The sequence below is a fragment of the Balaenoptera ricei genome, chromosome X (assembly GCF_028023285.1).
Source record: "Balaenoptera ricei isolate mBalRic1 chromosome X, mBalRic1.hap2, whole genome shotgun sequence".
NCBI lineage: Eukaryota > Metazoa > Chordata > Mammalia > Artiodactyla > Balaenopteridae > Balaenoptera > Balaenoptera ricei.
Window position 1 is genome coordinate 103,491,156 of NC_082660.1, and position 13,983 is coordinate 103,505,138.

The 13,983-nt window shown below is 37.0% G+C and overlaps 1 protein-coding gene across 1 annotated transcript in view; it reads left to right on the forward strand.

Annotated features, from left to right (window-relative positions):
• The window catches only part of HTR2C (5-hydroxytryptamine receptor 2C), a 114,096-nt gene extending 101,006 nt beyond the window's left edge, over nt 1-13,090 (forward strand). The window contains exon 4 of the mRNA XM_059910727.1: nt 12,267-13,090. Within this exon, the coding sequence (XP_059766710.1) occupies nt 12,267-13,090 (824 nt within the window). The remainder of the gene's footprint in view (nt 1-12,266) is intronic.
• Nucleotides 13,091-13,983: the final 893 nt, after the last annotated feature.

A 13,983-nucleotide genomic window follows, 5' to 3' on the forward strand; every position in this document is an offset into this window, starting at 1 on the left:
CCTGGAATAACTTCTTCCATCCCCTCAGTTTCATTCTCTTGTCTTTAGATCTCAAGTGAGTCTCTTGTAGGCAGCATAGTGATGGGGCTTATTTTTGTATCTGTTCAGCCACTCTATGTCTTTTGATTGGAACATTAATTCATTTACATTTAAGTAATTATTGATAGGTATGTACTTATTACCATTTTGTTCATTGTTTTGGGGTTGTTTTGTAGTTCTATTTTATTCATTTATACTTCTTTTGTTCTCTTCCCTTTTGATTCGATAACTATCTTTAGTGTTATGTTTGGACTTCTTTCTCTTTTTGTGTGTATTTCTATTATAGATTTTGTTTGTGGTTACAATGAGCTTTATACATATCTATATAAATATATGATTATTTTAAGTTGCCATCTCTTAAGTTCAAATGCATTTTAACAAACTTGAATTTTTATGCCCCTCCCCCCTTTTAATGTTTTGGACATCATATTTTACAAATTTTTTGTTTTGTGTATCCCTTAACTACTTACTGTGGATATAGATGATTTTACTACTTTTGTCTTTTAAGCTTCTTACTAATTTCATAAGTGATTGATCTACTACCTTTACTATATATTTGTCTTTAGCAATGAGATTTTCTCCTTTTGTAATTTTCATTTTTCTGGTTGTGGAGTTGTGGTCTTTTTTTCCAATTAGAGTAGTACCTTTAATATTTCTTCTGAAACTGATTTCATGGTTCTGAATTCTTTTAGCTTTTGCTCGTCTGCAAAATTCTTGATCTCTCCTTTAATTCTGAATGACAGCCCTGTTAGGTAGAGTATTCTTGGTAGTAGGTTTTTTCCTTTCATCACTTTTAATGTATCATGCCACTCTTTTTGACCTGCAGAGTTTCTGCTGAAAAGTCAACTGATAGCCTCATGGGAGTTCCCTTGTACATAACTTGTTGCTTTTCCTTTGGTGCTTTTAAGATTCTCTTTTTATCTTTAATTTTTGCCATTTTAATTACGATGTGTCTTGGCCTGTTCCTCTTTGAGTTTATCCTGTTTGGGACTCTCTGTGATTCCTGGACCTGGATGTCTGTTTCCTTTCCCAGGTTAGAGAAGTTTTCAGCTATTATGACTTCAAATAAGTTCCCTGCACCTTTTTCTCTCTCTTCTCTTTCTGGGATCCCTATAATGCAAGTGTTCATAGGCTTGATGTTGTCCCAGAGGTCTCTTAAACTGTCCTGATATTTAAAAAAAATTTTTTTTCTGTTCAGCCTGAGTGATTTCCACTGCTCTGCTTTCCAGTTCCCTGATCTGTTCCTTTGTATCATCTAATCTACTGTTGATTCCTTCTGGTTTATTTTTTATTTCAGTTATTGTATTATTCAGCTTTGCTTGGTTCTTATTTATATTTTCTAACTCTTTGTTTAAAAACTTCTAACGTCTCACTGTGTTTATCCATTCTTCTCCTGAGTTATTTGAGCACCTTCATGATCATTACCTTGAACTCTTTATCAGATAGATTGTTTATCTCCATTTAGTTCTTCTGGGGCTTTATCTTGTTCCTCCTTTAGGCACATATTTCTCTGCTGCCTCATTTTGCCTAATTTGCTGTTTTTATTTCTATGTTTCTGGTAGGTGGGTTACATTTCCTGACCTTGGAGAAGTGGCCTTATGTAGGAGACTTCCTATGCCTTTCAGCAGTGCACTCCCCTCTGGTCACCAGAGCTACATGCTCTAGTGGTGTCATCTATGTGAGCTGCACGGGCCCTTCTTTTGTGGTGGGCTGACTACTATAGGCATGCTTGTAGGTAAGGCTGGCCCCCAGTCTGGTTGGTTGCTGGGCCCTGCCTAGTGTGAAGATTGCTGGCTGCTGGTGGGCAGGGCTGTGTCCCGTCATGTCTGGTGGCACAGTCCAGGGGTTCCTGAGGCTAATGCTGGCCTGTTGGTGGGCAGGGCCGGGTCCTGTGCCCTCTGGTGCTAAAATTGGCACTTGCCAGTGCCAGTGTCCTCATGGTAGAATGAGCTCCCCAAAATGGCTGCTGCTAGCATGTATGTCCCCAGGGTGGATCCCAGTTTTCTCCTGCCTCTCCAGGAGGCTAAGATAGCAAGTGGTTATGATCCAGGCTCCTTTCAAATTACTGCTTCTGTCCTGGGTCTCAGAGCTTGTGAGGCTTTGTGTGTGCCAAGAGTGGAGTCTCTTTTTCCTACAGCCCTCAACTTCCCCAAAAGTAAGCCCCACTGGCCTTCAAAGCCAAACATTCTGGGGGCTTGTCTTCTTGGTGCAAGCCCCCTGGGCGGGGAGCCCAGCGTGGGGCTTGGACCACTCATTCCTTGGGAAGAACCCTTGCAATTGTAATATCCTCTCATTTGCGGTTTACCTACCCAGGGGGATGGGTCTTGACTATATTGTGTCTCTACCCCTCCAACCTGTCTCATTTTGGTTCTTTCTTTATATCTTTAGTTGTAAAAGATCTTTACTACTAGTCTTCAGGTTGTCCTCATTGATGGTTGTTCTGTAAATAGTTGTAATTTTGATGTTCCTATGAGAGGAGGTGAACTCAGGGCCTTTCTACTTCACCATCTTGGCCACTCCCTCCCTGCATCTTTATTTTAACTAACTTATAACTGAAATTTGGGATTTACTTCAATTACAAATGTAAGCAATAAACCAAAATAGTAATTTGCAATATCTGTAACAGTATCACCAATAGGCATTACAAATACTTGAAAATCATATTCAGTTGTGGCAGATGTCTTGCCATATGATAGAGGCTCATCACTATTTCAAATTTCAGGAGCTGTTAGGCCCATTACTAGATCTTGTTATTTAATGTGCTAATTAAAACCTGCATATATTACTGTTTCTAAATTTTATCTTTAATATTTTGATAGCAGAATGTCAAAATAATTTATTTCTTTTGCAATCTCCTGTATGTTATTTTATACATTCAAAACATTATTCTAAGAAGAGATCCTTAGGTACAAAAAGGTTTGGAACCCTTTCCCTAGATTTTTGTATGACTCTTCTTTTCACCAAAGTTCTCCCTGAAAGATCATGACCTTGAAGTTTCCCTTTATAAGAAAGACCCTGTTCCCAACCCACACCTGTCTCCTGAGTTTTAAACAACTATATTCACAGAGAATTCCATATTGATACTCACAAACATCTCTAGCTTTACACAATCCAAAGTAAGTCCATTACTTTCACTGCCAAAATCCTTCTCCTTCATCTATGTTCTTGTGCTTAATGGCATCTCCATCTACCTAATGACACAAAACAGAAATTTTCATTTACTTATTAACTCTTGCCTCTCCCTCACATGCCACATCCTATCAATCACCATATCCTATCAATGGAACTTCTAAATAGCTCCAAAAATCTGTCTATTCTCCCAATCCCCTCTACTCTTCCCTTAATTTAGACTCTCTTCTTTCCCTTGTATAATAATCTTTTTTTTTTTTAACCTGTTACAAGAGAATTGAGGCCACCCTCTACCCAAGTCTCGACTTTCTTCCTGGAACCCATGAGTCTATTTTTTCTCAAGTTCTCAGGGTCTGGCTTCATTACTCAATGTCTTTTTCTCTGCATCTTCAAACTCCCTCTCCTGAATATTTTTCCAATAGCATGTAAGGGTGTTCAACTGTCTGATTTTATCTTTAAGAAAGCTGACTATCCACACTCATCTATCTGCATTTACTCTCCGTATTTCTCACTGCTTTGTGGAATCAACAGATATACATTTAAATCACTTTGTGCATCCAGTTAACAACTCTGTTCTTTTGCCATTTAACACTTTCTTCTCATCTCTCTTCTACCGTTTTGTATAGGGCCCAATAATTTCTGCCACCCATTCATACTACTATGTCTTCTAATAGAAAGGAACAACCAGTCTTTAGTCCTAGTGTAATTTTTCCAACTGTTTCCAACTTTGCCTCCTCAGGGACCTTTACCTATCATCTTAACCTTTCTTTTCTGTATCTTTAAGCTCTTCCACTCTACTGGCTTTCACCTTTAATGCGTAAGCATATTATTGTACCTTAAATATAATCTTAGTTTCCTCAATCTTCATTAGCTTGTGAGCAATGTAGGGGAGGAAAAATAATTTTCCCTCTACCCTTCTGAGTTTTTGGCTTAGACTCCTATAATAAAACACAGTTTAACAAGAGAAAACAAACAAGTTTATCAACATGTATATTTTATGTATACATGGGAGATACCCAGAAAAACTAAGTAACTCCCCCAAATGGTGCAAGCCATCACCTTAAATACCATCTTCAGCTAAAGACAAATAAAGATGTGGGGTGGGGGAAACCAGTTATAAGAGGTGACCAGGAAAAGCTAGGTAAACAAGGGTTAGGTTTGTTATGCAGAATTAAGTGGGCTTCTTCTCCATTGATAAGATTCTTTTATGATTTAGTCATCCTTCTCTTCCAGGTACAGAGAGGAAAATGTTTACTAATGGAGATTTCCTTTGTAAATGCAAATTTCTCTTAGGCTGTTTTCAGAGCTTCTCTTGTGTCTGTCATTTCTCAAAATAATCAACTCAAAATAATCCTTATGCCAAAGACGCATATTTTGGGGTGGCATATTCTGCTACCCATCAGTAGTAATGTTGCCATATTTCGATATTACCTCAAATTTCACTTCCTCATGCACTCAGCCATATTATAGTTGGACCTCCCTAGGACCTCCCTCACTGTTAAAAAATAAAATTCAACTGAGTAAATTGGAAGATCTAATTGGCTTTATTCAATGATTCATGAATTGGGTAGCATCCCATCTAGTGAATAGATAAGCACTTCAAGGGACTGGACAAAATGGAAGGTTTTTACAGGCAGAAGGAGAGTGGGGCAAGGAAGCTATTAGCAAAAGAAAAGAATTATTTCAGGTTAGGTCATCTTCGTTTGAGGAGAAAGGTAATGGAAGGGGTCTTATTATGCAGATTACATCATTAGTGCTGACCAGGAAATTTCAGATTGCTTAAAAGTCACATTATTGGGAGAAGTTGAGACTGCTATTAAGCCTTGGTTCACCGTCATGGAGGCAGATGACTCCATTTGGTGCTTGCTATTTCTTTTTAACACCCAGCTGTCCACAAACTCTTACCCAAGTTTATCTTACAAACCCTGGGCACTCCTTTTGTCACCTCATGAACTGTCTTCTCATGCTTTCCTGCTAACGAAGAATCTTCTTCTTTTAGTTCCACTTCCCTCAAAGTCGTTTAAGGTCTTTTCCTTACTCGATATCCTTCATTTATGCATGCCTAGGTTCCTACTCTTCCCAAAGCTAAAAACTCCTTGAGTTCAAAGTTGACTCTCAACCTGATTCTGACTTCTTTAAAATTCCCACTGCATCAACACAATACTGATTTATCTGCCAAAGTATGCAAAATGTTTCTCCAACTCTCAGTCACACTTTGTCACCTGAGAACTAAGGCAGCACTGCTTGTGTTTGTTTTGTCTTCTATGTTCTTCTCTGAAAATAGTTCCTTCATCTTCTGCTGTCAATTCCCGTTGTCAAGGGACTCACTTATTACTCCGTGAGGCAAGGGACCACTCCCATCAGCCTGACATTGTGTCATCCTCCTAGGTGTCCTTGAAAAAATTCCTCTCCATGAAAAACTCATGAAAATAGATACCTAGGAGATAGACCTGCAGTTCAGTAAAAAATTCCCTTGATCTATGTTTTCAATTTGATGTTGGTCAATCTGCTCCAGGAAATGTACTTTATAATCTCTCTTTCCTCTATCTAATTACCATTTATTATTCATCTTTTGGCAATCTGTTTCCTGTCTTCACTACTCCACTATAATTGTTCTCTCTATAATCACCAGTGACCTCCTCATTTTCAAAGACAGAGGAAATGTTTCAAATTCTAGACCCTTCTGTGACATTGGATGCTGTTGAGGATGCCTTGTTCAGAACACTCCCTCTTTTTGCCTGTTATGACATAATTTTTCGTTCACAGTGAACTATTACCATGCTGCTGATAGCCATTTTGCAAATTTTGCTACTGGTAATTTTGATCTTACCAGAAGATGTCAAAAGAAGTTTATCAGACCAGGCTCACACATATGCTGACAATGTAACACTATGTAATGACTACTGTCTGGCCAACACTGATTGTAAGATACTATCAATTGTAAGATGCATCACACATTAGAAGATGTTAAAATCTAAAAGAAATGTACATCTAAGAATCATTGGCATATGGTATTATTATCTGATTGAAGAGAATTGATCTGTGTTGCTTGAATTCAAGGCTTCAAGAAATAAAGTGAACATCTTTATACATTCTCTGAACTTACTTGCCTTATCTGAAGTAAAATAACTGCACCAAGTTATTTTATGGCTTTTATGAGGCTAGAATAAAATAATGCATATAAAGTATATACTGCAGATACAGTACCAAAGTTAGTAAGCACTCAATAAATGATAGTTAGTAGTCGTGGTAGTCATAGTAACACATATTTTCAATAAAAACTTGAACTATAACTATTACTGAATTCAGTGTTCCTAAAATGTTAAGACTCCACATGTTTATTGAAAGTATTTTTTTCTCTCTGAGTTTAAGTAACCTTAATGAATACTAATCACTTTTACAGGGTTTTCTGAGAACTAAGTGAGATAATGCATGCAAAATATTTGACTGTTTATTGGTTGAAGTAGTACCTGATATTTTCAGCCGAATGTGGATTATAACTTATCTTTGTTGTTTCTAAAATTCTAAAGATGATATAGATTTATTGAAGTTAATTTCAGAAAGACTTAGTAATTCTAGTTAATAATTCCTTCTTTTTATGTTTTTTGTCTGGATTAAATAATATATGAAAGTATATAATAATTATAAAACACATGACTCAGTGTGTGACAAATAAAAAGCACTCAGTAAAAAGTAGTTATTATTATTGCAATTGTTGTTATTTATACCTGGTATTTTCTTTCTTTTTTTTTTTTAATGTTTTTATTGGAGTATAATTGCTTTACAATGGTGTGTTAGTTTCTGCTTTATAACAAAGTGAATCAGTTATACATATATCCCCATATCTCTTCCCTCTTGCGTCTCCCTCCCTCCCACCCTCCCTATCCCACCCTTCTATCTGGTCCCAAAGCACCGAGCTGATCTCCCTGTGGTATGCAACTGCTTCCCACTAGCTATCTATTTTACTTTTGGTAGTGTATATATGTCCATATATACACTACCACTCTCTCACTTTGTCCCAGCTTACCCTTCCCCCTCCCAGTGTCCTCAAGTCCATTCTCTAGTAGGTCTGCGTCTTTATTCCTGTCTTGCCCCTAGGTTCTTCATGACCTTTTTTTTTTTTTTTTAGATTCCATATATATGTGTTAGCATATGGTATTTGTTTTTCTCTTTCTGACTTAGTTGACTCTGTATGACAGACTCTAGGTCCATCCACCTCACTACAAATAACTCAATTTCATTTCTTTTTATAGCTGAGTAATATTCCATTGTATATATGTGCCACATCTTCTTTATCCTTTTGAATTATGGTTTTCTCAGGGTATATGCCCAGTAGTGGGATTGCTGGGTGGTATGGTAGTTCTATTTTTAGTTTTTAAAGGAACCTCCATACTGTTCTCCATAGTGGCTGTATCAATTTACATTCCCACCAACAGTGTATGAGGGCTCCCTTTTCTCCACATCCTCTCCAGCATTTATTGTTTGTAGATTTTTTGATGATGGCCATTCTGACCGGTGTGAGATGATATCGCATTGTAGTTTTGATTTGCATTTCTCTAATGATTAATGATGTTGAGCATTCTTTCATGTGTTTGTTGGCAATCTGTATATCTTCTTTGGAGTTCATTTTCACTTTTTCTCCTTGGACAAATCAAAGGTTTAAAAATATCAAATACTGCTCCATTATACTTGCTAAATTAATTTAACTTTTCTGAAGTTAACTTCACCAAATAACATGCGCCTTTCATAATTTTTACGACAATGAGTGAGATGATGCATGTAAAATATTTAGTTGCTATTATTGATGTTGTTTATGTTTACCCTGACTTAACATCACCTGAATTTCTACTAGCTGACAAATTTAAAATACTGAGAAAGACTTTATAAATTTGCTGAATTTAACTCTCCAGGGCTTATGTAACTTCATCCATTAATATAGAACAGCAGCTCTCAAACTCTTTGGTGTCAGGACCTATTTATACTTTTCAAAATAATTGAAGACCTCAAAGAGCTTTTGTTTGTGTGGATTATACCTATTGATATTTATTATAATATAAATTAAAACTGAGAAATGTTCAACATATTTATGAATCATTTCATTTTAAATAACAGTAATGAATCCATTTAATGTTAACATAAATATTTTTTATAAAAATAGACTATATTTCCCAAAAATAATTGAGAGAAGGCCGACATTGTTTTACAGTTTTAAAATCTCTTTAATATTTAGTTTTGGGGAAATATAGTTGGATACTCATTTATGTATCTGCTTTCAACCTGTTTTACGTTATTTGGGTTGAAGTTTATAAAGAAAATGCAGTTTTAAAGATAAATAGCTGGAAAAGGGAAACATAGCAAACTCTCTAAAAGAGTATCAGAGGCCCCCCAGGGTCCTTGAACCACACTTTGAAAACTGCTGACATATACTTTTAATTTTTTTTTAAGTATTGATTAAGATAATCTGTACAATAGATACTGTTATTAATGCTGCTTTAGTTGCTATTATTTATATATCATTTCCAGATACTGACAAAAGAACTTGAGTTTCTTGTTTTGTTGACTGCATTCACAGTTTCTAAAACAACAAAAACAAATAAAACTAGTGATGATATAGATTTGGTAAAATGGTTAAGCTCCTTCACCAAATAATATCTGTATTTTAGGAGTTTTAACTAAATTGAGATAATACATTTTATATCTTTAACGTCAGTAATATGCATGGCTCAATGCCTGGCATACAAGATAGACTCAATAAAAGGCAGCTTTAGAATCACTCTTTGTTCAATGTACATAAAATTATACAAATAGACGCCAGGGATAAAATTGGCCTCACATACCCAATAACACCTTTAGCTCATCTGGGATCACTCTGCTACCCTCTCTTGTTGTCTCTCAACAGGCTTACTTTTAGGCCCAAGAACCCTTTAGGAAAGTGAATAAATCTTTTAACAGAAACAAGCTAATACCAGTTCAGAGCTGGGCTCTGAGTAATGCTGACTTCCACTGATCTTCTGATCAGAGTGTGAGGCCTTCCCTAGAAACTTCAGATATCTAGAAATACCTAAAATATTGTGCAGCATTTCCTTGGGAATTGAATCTCCACTCCAGCACTTGTTTCCTGAGTGTAGATATGTCTACCCTTGTCAGGATTCCTCCAGAATGAATGCAAACTCCCCAGATCAAGTTTCTAGCCTCAGGCTCTGGTTCCCACATTATTGGAGGGCAGGGGAGGGGGGCAGTTTGGAAGGGGAGCCATTCCACTATACCCCTCCTCTGGTCTTGCTATAAGATCCTGAGAAAGTATAACATAGCTTTCTACCAACATTTTGTCAGAAAATCACCTTCTTCTCTATATTTATATGAAAATGTTGAGCGTTTCCACTCAGGAGGCCAAGACTTTTGCTCTAGAAGTAATCACTTCCAAAGTTAGCAGTGGTAGTAAATCTTAGAGACTTTTATGATCTGAGATCTAACAGCCATTTCTTTCTCTGTTTCAGAAAGGACTTCTATGTCTTCTTTTAATTTCTTCAATTTTTTAAATATTAAACTTTTGTTACAGACACTTTCAAAGATTGTAAAGTTAGATAGAATTATATAATAAAGACCCATGTACTCATTACCCAGCTCCAAGATTTATCAGTTTATGGACTGCCTTCTTTCATTCATACATCCATCCACTTCTCCTTCCCATATTATTTTGAAATAAACCTCAGAATCATAATACTTTATCCTTAAATACTTCAGTATCTATATCTAAAAATATAAGATTTTTTTCTACATAACCACAATATCAATATCACTTTTAAAAATTAATAAACAAAAATTATTTAATATCATCAAAAGGCCAAACATTGTTCAAACTTTCCACCTGTGTCATGAATATTTTTTAAAATTTATTTGCATCAAGATCCCAAGAATGTCCACATATTATAATTGCTTGATGGGTCTTTTAAGTCTCTCTTAATCTTAGGTTCTCTCTCTAATTTTTTCTCTTATAAATGATTTGTGTTTAAGTAACCCGTCCCTCTTTTCTTAATCTCATATTAGGTTCCTTAACTCCAGAAAACTTCCTGCAGCCTAATCCTCACTAAAACATTTCATGAAGGATAAGCCAATACTGACTTTTTTCAGGCAAGCTGGATCTACACTCTTTCTAGATATTCCCTCATATTTATAACTTTTGGAATAAAGATCCTAACAGTACAAACTGACCACATTCTTCCCTGTCATTTTATAACTCTTAAGAAATGTAATCTGCGTGGTTCATCAAACTAGGTGAATATTACCTTCTGATAATTGCCACTCTTCCCATCCAGAGTTCAAAGGTCTTTTCACCGGATCCTGCACTGTATTACCTGAGGACACTTTCTGTTTGCAGTGTCTCCTAGTTTTCACAGCCGTTTTTACTTTCTTGAATGGCATGCCCAGGTTCAGGGCTGCAGGCATGTACCAATACCCCAAGAAGTCTTGTCACATCTATCACTGGTTCTCATACCATCACTTGGCCTCTTTCTCTAGAAAAAACAAACAAACAAACAAAAAACGGTCATTTAAGAAATTCAGGGTCTGAGTTAAAAGGCTTAAAGATCACTTTCCAAAGACTCTTTCTTCCTCATGTCTTCCTAGAAATTAATTACCAATCAACATCCTCAGCGAGCTCTTAGCAAAGAAACATTTACCATTTATTTCCTTCTTGATCATCCAGCCAAACACTCTATACCTACCAAAGTGTGTTAAGACAACCTGTAGGGGAGTTCCCTGGTGGCCTAGCAGTTGGGATTCTGGGTTCAATCCCTGGTCGGGAAACTGAGATCCCACAAGCCACGCTGTGTGGCAAAAAAAAAGAAAGACAATCTATAGGGACTTTCAGTTTCAGATTTGTCACTGTTCCCTGTGTGTTCCTAAAGCCAGCAATGTTCTTTGAGAGTGCGCTTCTATCACCTCTCACAGTTCATAGTGCAGATATCCACCAGCTCAGGATTCCTCATAATAATCTCTGATAGAATCCTAAAAATGCAATCTGAATTTTCCCAGGCTTCAAGTTCCTGTGGACACAAGAAAGAATAAATTAACATTAAAATTTGAATTTCACTTGCAAGTTATCCCTACTTATTGATGTAGGACCTCTTCGAGATCTACCATAATGATTTCTAAAAATTTCTAGGTTTCTTACTTATGCTGAGGCATAAGATCACCTTCTGCTCCCACCTCCTTGTTGATATTTTCTGCCTGTGAGCTTCTTTATTAATGGAAGTGCTTACCAATTTACTACCTCTCAGTATTCTTAAAAAACAAAAGAGTTCAAAACTCCACACAGAAATGGGAGGACTGTATCTTTCCCAACTCAGCATTTCTATCTGTCTCTTGACCCTGCTTAAGCACAGAGTCTCAGGAAAATGCTTACTAAAAAGACAGTCCTTTCAGTTTCTGCATAGATTATGTCCACATTGTGGTCAGATCTAATTCCTGTTTGGGGGCCATACTATCCTCTCCATCTCCAGTAACTCCAGAGCTCCTAGGCCCTGTCTCCCAAGGACACACACACAGAAGTTCCTCTTCTTGACCACTTTCCTCAGGAAAAGATGTCCTCAGCTAAAAGCTCAGCCAACCCTGATATGCTATAATTACTCTTGTAGGTGGCATACACATCATTTTTATTGCATTTGGAAGATGCTTAAAAATGAACAGTTGAATTTATTGACGTCATTGAGTATAGATGCAAAGTTATTCACTCATTCAACAAATATTTATTGAGTGCCTTCTATGAGCCAGGACAGTTCTAGGAATTGGAGATAAAACAAAAAAGACACGAACCACTCTTATGCACAACCATACCTATAATTATCTCAATAATGATAATTCCACATCATCTACGGGAAATTTGGCGAGAAGGCATTCCTAACTTGAAAAAAGCTGTCATTTTCTGATATCATACTGCTACTCTTTCATGTGACTACCCATTTATGCTGTGAATAGCCTTCAACAGATAGATCTAAATTTTCTTCAGTGAAATGCAATTAAATGCATCTCACTGTACAAATCTGTGCGACCCTTCAGTATGTTGTAACGATGTCCTACCTTCTTTTCTGTTCTTGTAGGTGTATCAGTTCCTATCCCAGTGATTGGACTGAGGGATGAAGACAAGGTGTTCATCAACAACACCACTTGCGTGCTGAATGACCCAAATTTCGTTCTTATTGGGTCCTTCGTAGCTTTCTTCATACCGCTGACGATCATGGTGATTACATACTGTCTAACTATCCACGTCCTTCGCCGACAAGCTCTGATGTTACTGCACGGCCACACGGAGGAACCGCCCGGAATAAGCCTGGATTTCCTGAAGTGCTGCAAGAGGAATACTGATGAAGAGAACTCTGCAAACCCTAACCAAAATTTGAACCCACGCCGAAGGAAGAAGAAGGAAAGACGGCCAAGGGGCACCATGCAAGCTATCAACAATGAACGGAAAGCCTCAAAAGTCCTTGGCATTGTTTTCTTTGTGTTTCTGATCATGTGGTGCCCGTTTTTTATTACTAATATCCTGTCGGTTCTTTGTGGGAAGGCTTGTAATCAAAAGCTAATGGAAAAACTTCTGAATGTCTTTGTTTGGATTGGCTACGTTTGTTCAGGAATTAATCCTCTGGTGTACACTCTTTTCAACAAAGTTTACCGAAGGGCTTTCTCCAACTATTTGCGCTGCAATTATAAGGCAGATAAAAAGCCTCCGATCAGACAAATCCCGAGAGTTGCTGCCACTGCTTTGTCTGGGAGGGAGCTTAATGTTAACATTTACCGGCACACCAATGAACCAGTGATTAAGAAAGCTGATGACCAGGAGGCCGGTATAGAGATGCAAATCGAGAATTTGGAGCTACCAGTTAATCCCTCCAATGTGGTTAGTGAAAGGATTAGTAGTGTGTGAGAAAGAGTGGTGCAGTCTTTTCCTACAGTAAAGCTACAAATGTAGGAAATTGTTCTATAATTCTTCTGTCGGTCATACCTAATGTAAATATTGCTGTCTGAAAAAGTTGTTTTTATATATAGCTTTGCAATCCTGTACTTTACAATCATGCTTACAATAGTGAGATTTAGGGTTCTATATTTACTGTTTATAATAGATTGAGAATAACTTACTTTGATTGTTTGATGCAAACATGTTGATTTTTTTCCCCCTTCCTTCCTTCCTCCCCCCTTCCCTCCCTCTCTTTCTTTCTTTCTTTCTTTCCCTCTTCTCTCTCTCTCTCTCTTTTTCTTTTTCACATAAGGAAGTGTTGATCTTCATCTCAGGTGGCATTTGCAGGAGACCAGAATGATGCACAGGACAGTGGTTACATTTCAACCACGCCAAAATTGAACAAATTCAGTGAAATCTTTTTTCCTGGTTAACAGTAAATATACACTTTAAATTCTTGCTCAGCTCATCTACACACATAAACACAGTAAGATAGGTTCTGCCTTCTGATAATCTATCATAACTATTAGTGAGTCAAAGGCAGAACTTAGCCTTGTTGTCACACATAGGGGAAATTTTGACATTGTCAGAATGTTCTGTTGATATTTTACTGCAATGTCTGTCACCAAACACAGTGGTATTTTAACATAGCAGCTGGTTAACCAGGACTACAGAAGTGGAAGGATGATACGAGATATATACACCAATAATAGCTTTTCACTTCTTACAGACAATGTTCAAATTCTGATTATAATGACAAGCAAACTGGAATTAGTGTCTTCATTCTGGTCCTTAGTAAATACCTAATTCCATGATTAAACTGGGAAACAAAATCCCAGAGTTATTTCCCAATCCAGGGTTCA